The following is a 5547-nucleotide window of genomic DNA, read 5'->3' on the forward strand; positions in this document are numbered from 1 at the left end:
TTTATGGGAGCCGCCCCAATGACAGCATTGTACCATTTTTGAGAGTGTAGAATGTTTATAGTGTTGTGAGACCACTAAACTGAACTGGATTTGTTTGGTTTTGTCTTAAATCCAGCTCTATATGCAAGTTTGTTCTACTCTGAATGAGGCCTCAATATTCAGAAAAGTGATGGATCAGTATGTTTTTCTGAGCCCGGTCTCATGAAAAAGCGTATAAAAAGTATGCCAAGTAAAAACGAAAACTCGTGGTATTGATACGCAAAAATGGACTTTGGCGTGCATATGATACGCATGTGTTTGGCGTGCATATAATACGCAGTTTTCGCGTGCATATGATACGCATCTACCCCACAACCCTAAACCTACCCATCGCGTAGCACGCCAAAGTCCATTTTTGCGTATCAATACCACGAGTTTTGGTTTTTATTTGGCGTACTATTTATACGCACTTTCATGAGATCGGGTTACAGATTATTGAAAAACTTGTGCATTTTGTAACCCCCAAATCTTTTGGCTGCATCCTTACCTTGATCTCGCACCGGTTTCTTTTGAAAAGTGGTGCAGATCTTTAGCTTCTGATCACATCTCACCACTCAGGTTTCCACAGTAAGGTATCACGGGTGTGAAATAAGTAAAGATGGCTCCACGCAAAGCTCAGAGGCGTCTGCTGAAAGGAAAATCAGGAAAAGAGTGTGTGGCTTGTGATGTGCACGAGCGTTTGAATGAACACGGCCAGCCGCTCTTCTCATGTGCGCAGTCTCTGAGACTGACCTCACTCGGATAGTCCGCATTGTTTGCTTCAGAAGTGGGCGGCTGTTATCAGGTAAGATTACTCGAAATAACATTTTCCTCACTTGGGTCTATTTCAAACATGTTTATTAATACAATGCATGCAAAAAGCATCATTTTCTAATCGACAAACGTGATGGATTCTGTGGATAACGCACGCGTTTGGGTCTCAAACCTGATGAGTTTTGCCATTTGTTTAATACAGAAAAACCTGCATGAAAAAAAAGGAATGGTGTCTTTTGATTTCACATCAGATGAGGTGATAATTGAGCTATATTAAGTCAGTACGAATGCATTCTGTCCTCAGTCATCCATAAACAGGCTATATCGACATGATGGCTGAACAATGGTTGCTGTAAAAATCTGAATCTATGTGAGCTTTGGGTGAAGAATATCTATCGATGGTCGCATTCGAGTTTGCTGTAGGACTGAAAGAACCATCACGCTGTTGTCTTCTAGAAGATAAGCGGAAGGTGTGTCATCTCAATGCGGGTTTTGCTTCTGCTTCACGTTGAGAGGCAAGGTGCGTTCAGCTCTGATGGAAATAAAGCCCAGATCGCGAGCGCTTCTTCTTCGAATGCGCAGCGAGGCAGCATTGCTTTGTGCATTTTAGAGTAATTAATACTAGATTACAACATAGTTGTTGTTGTTTTTTTGTGTGCAATGGGTGTAAATGACCATGCACTTGCTTTCAGGGGTATCCAAACTAGTGTTTTCAGTAGAGATATGACCTAGTTCCACTCTTCACATATTTAGTCATTCTGCTTGCTTGCGGGTGGAGTTTTGGAATGGTTTTCTCTGTATCGGTTTTTATGTGAGAGAATGATATTTTATGTATTTTCCTCGCAGTAAAAATTTCGCAGGAAATTGATGAAGGCGTGGATTCTTGCAGTCAAATGACTTTACACATTTGAATAATACTGAAGAGATTTGAAGGGATGTCCATCAATTTGACTGCTGTTGTTCATAGATGCAAGGCGTTTTCAGCAATTTACCCACGAAATAACCCTTATGCTTGTACATTTCAGGAAAAATAATCAGGTAATTATCTTGTATGTCACTATAGAGCAGTGATGTGCAAAGACATTGAATGAATGTGTAGCTAGCCTATAGATTTGTATTTATTGATTGATTGATTGTCTGCATACAGACTGTATATATGCTACTTCCAGAGCAGACCCAGTACAGTTGTGGCTTTTTGCTGTACTGTGTAATGGTCCTGTCCTTGTGTTCTTGATTTGTTACATGGATTGTGACCTCTGGACTTGGAGTTCTCCATCGTCCCAGAGCCCAGGTCCCAAGTTTTGTGGTCCTGGAAACCCCAATACTGGACGTCTTAAGTCCATTTAACAAAACAAAATGAGCTAAATTAGAAATTAGGCCAACATGTAAGTGAAGCATGCTGACACATACTCAGCTTTCAAATATCTTTGATTGTGGTGGCAGATGTACACTGTATAGTGATTCATTGAGGAGGCAAATAAAAAAACGTAATAACCCAAAAAGGTTTTCTTTGAATATATTTGCAGGAATGTACACCATGCTCTTGGCAGAGCATGCAAATGTGAATTAGTTCGAACAGTTCGAATTTGTATAAGAAGTGAAATATTCATAGTGTTACAACTCGCAATCTACCCTACTATACTATACAAAATATATATTTTTTTGTGGTTGTAGAGTTTAAATATGATCTCTAGCCATACTAATCTACATATTATGCTGTACTATAATAATGCTATAGCGGAAGTGAATGAATTCCATGTGTTATTTATATCTGAATAGCCCTCTAAAGAAGTAATAAATCAAATATTAATTTCTCCATATGAAAATTGATTAAAGCTTTAGTATTCGACATTTTCAGCTTCCATTACAATACTAACCAAACATACTTTATAAACCTACATTTTTTGTTAAATAAAACGTTTTATTGATTGATTGATTTTTTGTTGTTGTTTTTTTTGTGGGGGGTTAAAATGTAGATTTGAGATACTATGACTAGCCACTATTATTTCAATGTCTTAGGTACTGGTCACTTTTCAGCTTTTAGCAGTTGAAAGGTGACAAATGAATTGTTAAAAGCACATGCAGTGATTAATATGCATGCATGATAAAAAAAATAAATAAATAAAAAAGAGAGAGAAACGGTGCTTGGAATTTCACATCACCTACACACATAACTATATATAAACCTTTATCTAGTGCAGCGAAATCAGTGTAAACAGAAACTGGGACAGGACTAACTGAATAGACATTACAATATCAGTAAAGTCAGGGACAAAATAAACTATTACAAATTAAATCATTTAAAAAGGGCAACACCTTAAAAATATATTCAAAAATGAGGAATGTATACACGTATCTCTAATCTTTGGATAGGTTAATTTGGTTAGTGTGCATAATTGGCTCACATTTTCTATTTTTTTTTATGTTGGCAGTGTTTGAATTTGCTGCTTGCAATTAATTTTTAGAAAACAGATAAGCCTAGATAAGCCTTCTGCATTAAGAAGTGCTGTTTCTGCCAGCCGAATGTGCTTTCAACACAGTAAGCGTCTCAAATAGTTTCTGACTGACGTGAGAGTCTGTGGATAATATTACAGTGATAGAAACTCAATATCCACCACAGTACAGTGACATGAATAACTTAAGCCAATGAGCATGCTTACTGTTTGTTTCACTGTTTGCTGCTTTGTTATGCTGTTGTTGTATTTGTCATCACCCATGGTTGTTTATTTATTAATTATCATACAGTGTATTTTTGTATATTTGTAACTGTTACAGTGTCACCAAGTGGCCAAATCACACCAAATGTGTCTTGTGTCTACAGATCGAGACCTTGAATAGATATACCAAATTGTGTTAAAATATCTCATTGTGTTCAAGAGTTATGGCCATTTAAATAAAAGCTGCAACACCTACACTGTAAAAAATTATTGCGATTTTAACAGTAAAAGACTGTAAAAATGCTACAGTAAAAACCTGTTAACTGGTTAACAGTAAGTTTCCATACTATATACGGTGAATAAATGTAATTACATTTAATGTAATTTTACAGTAAAATACTGTTAACAATACCTGTCGCAATAATCAATATATCGACTTATCGCACTATATATGTACATGACCTCAATAATTTTTGGTGACGCAATATATTGCCCATTATATTTACATAAAAAGTTATGTCACCATGTTTTTTGCATTCCACTTGCGCCTGTGTCTTTTGCAGCCTCTCGTACATAACGTGGTGTAGTCATGAGGTGCTAGTTCAAATTTAAAAAATGCTTCTACAAACAAAGTTTCATCTGCAGATATGGCCTTGTTTAGCACAGTACAATTTGACATTTAATTACATGACTGTGACCAATTCATCTCAATTAAAAAACATTTTTTTTCATTTCAACATATTATTTTATAATATACAATATACAAATGTGCAATATATTTTATTTTATTTTATTTGACCTTTTCTGTAACTTTTTGCTCTCTAGTGGTTGAAAAATAAAACTGCATAAAGATTGCTTTGGTCTGTGGGTTATGTGTGCAATGTCCCGGCCGGCAGCTCGAAAACATATATGTGACCCTGGAGCACAAAAGCAGTCTTAAGTCGCTGGGGTATATTTGTAGCAATAGCCAAAAATACATTGTATGGGTCAAAATTATTGATTTTTCTTTTATGCCAAAAATCATTAGAACATTAAGTAAAGATCATGTTCCATGAAGATATTTTGTAATCATTATTATAGGTTTAAGCAACGGATATGGCTTGGAAGTTGGATTTTTTTGCACTAATATATATTTGTTTCTTTGGGTTGCTATTTTATTTTTACCTTACTGTTATTCATGTTTGCTTCAGGTTCCAGTGATTTCACGATGACAGATGCGGTGATGGGCACGAAAGGTGTCCATGTGCAGTCTGGACCGTGTCTCGGTGCCGAGCTGACTGATGAGGAGAAGGAGATCATCAACAGCGTCATCGTCCGCGCCGAAAAAATGGAGGCAATGGAGCAAGAGAGGATTGGGTAGGAGAGAGATTATGGATGTTTATCGATTGTCATCGCCGCCTTGACATACATTAAGGTTAAATAAAGCATGTATTTGAATATTTTCATGTGTGGCCAGCCTGAGAAAAATCTAAAGTTTGAAATATTTCAATGATTGAAAGAAAACATTTAAGTCTAGAGGGGATTGGGAAATTATTATTTTGTGAAATTAAAATGTCAGAATATGTGTGAAACAGTGTTCCATTGTCATTCAGTGTAAGTGTATGTAAAAATAAAACAATATACTTATTCTGACCTGGTCTTATTAAAATATATAAAAGAAAAAGTGATCATATTAAATTGTATTATATTTAATATGTTATTATTATATTTTACTATATTTTAAACTTCTTGTTGACAAATGGGTAAAAAAATAATGGTTAGAAGGATAGTGGCAAAGATTTAAAATGAATTATTATTTTGAGAGCTGCACTGATCCCTAAATAGAGTCTTTTAATGCCATCTAATGATTCTTCTACTAAATTTGCATGACAAGACTTTTTTTTTTTTTTTTTTTTTTTTAAATCCTGGTAAAAAATGTATGATAGTCATTATTTTTGGCTTTAAAAAAATCTAAAATTAAACAAGACACATTCTAATATATGTGACCCTGGAGCACAAAAGCAGTCTTAAGTCGCTGGGGTATATTTGTAGCAATAGCCAGAAATACATTGTATGGGTCAAAATGATCGATTTTTTTTTATGCCCAAAATCATTAGGA

At 35.4% G+C, this 5547-nt stretch overlaps 1 protein-coding gene across 2 annotated transcripts in view; it reads left to right on the top strand.

Annotated features, from left to right (window-relative positions):
• Positions 1 to 733: 733 nt before the first annotated feature.
• The window catches only part of LOC107745294 (rabphilin-3A-like), a 24415-nt gene continuing 19601 nt past the window's right edge, over positions 734 to 5547 (top strand). For both annotated transcript variants that reach the window (XM_016559147.1, XM_016559148.1), the window contains exons 1-2: positions 734 to 823; positions 4640 to 4805. In XM_016559147.1, coding sequence (XP_016414633.1) covers positions 748 to 823; positions 4640 to 4805 — 242 coding nt within the window. In that variant the 5' untranslated portion in view covers positions 734 to 747. The remainder of the gene's footprint in view (positions 824 to 4639; positions 4806 to 5547) is intronic.

This window comes from Sinocyclocheilus rhinocerous, unplaced genomic scaffold (assembly GCF_001515625.1).
Source record: "Sinocyclocheilus rhinocerous isolate Xijiao unplaced genomic scaffold, SAMN03320098_v1.1 scaffold1399, whole genome shotgun sequence".
Lineage (NCBI taxonomy): Eukaryota > Metazoa > Chordata > Actinopteri > Cypriniformes > Cyprinidae > Sinocyclocheilus > Sinocyclocheilus rhinocerous.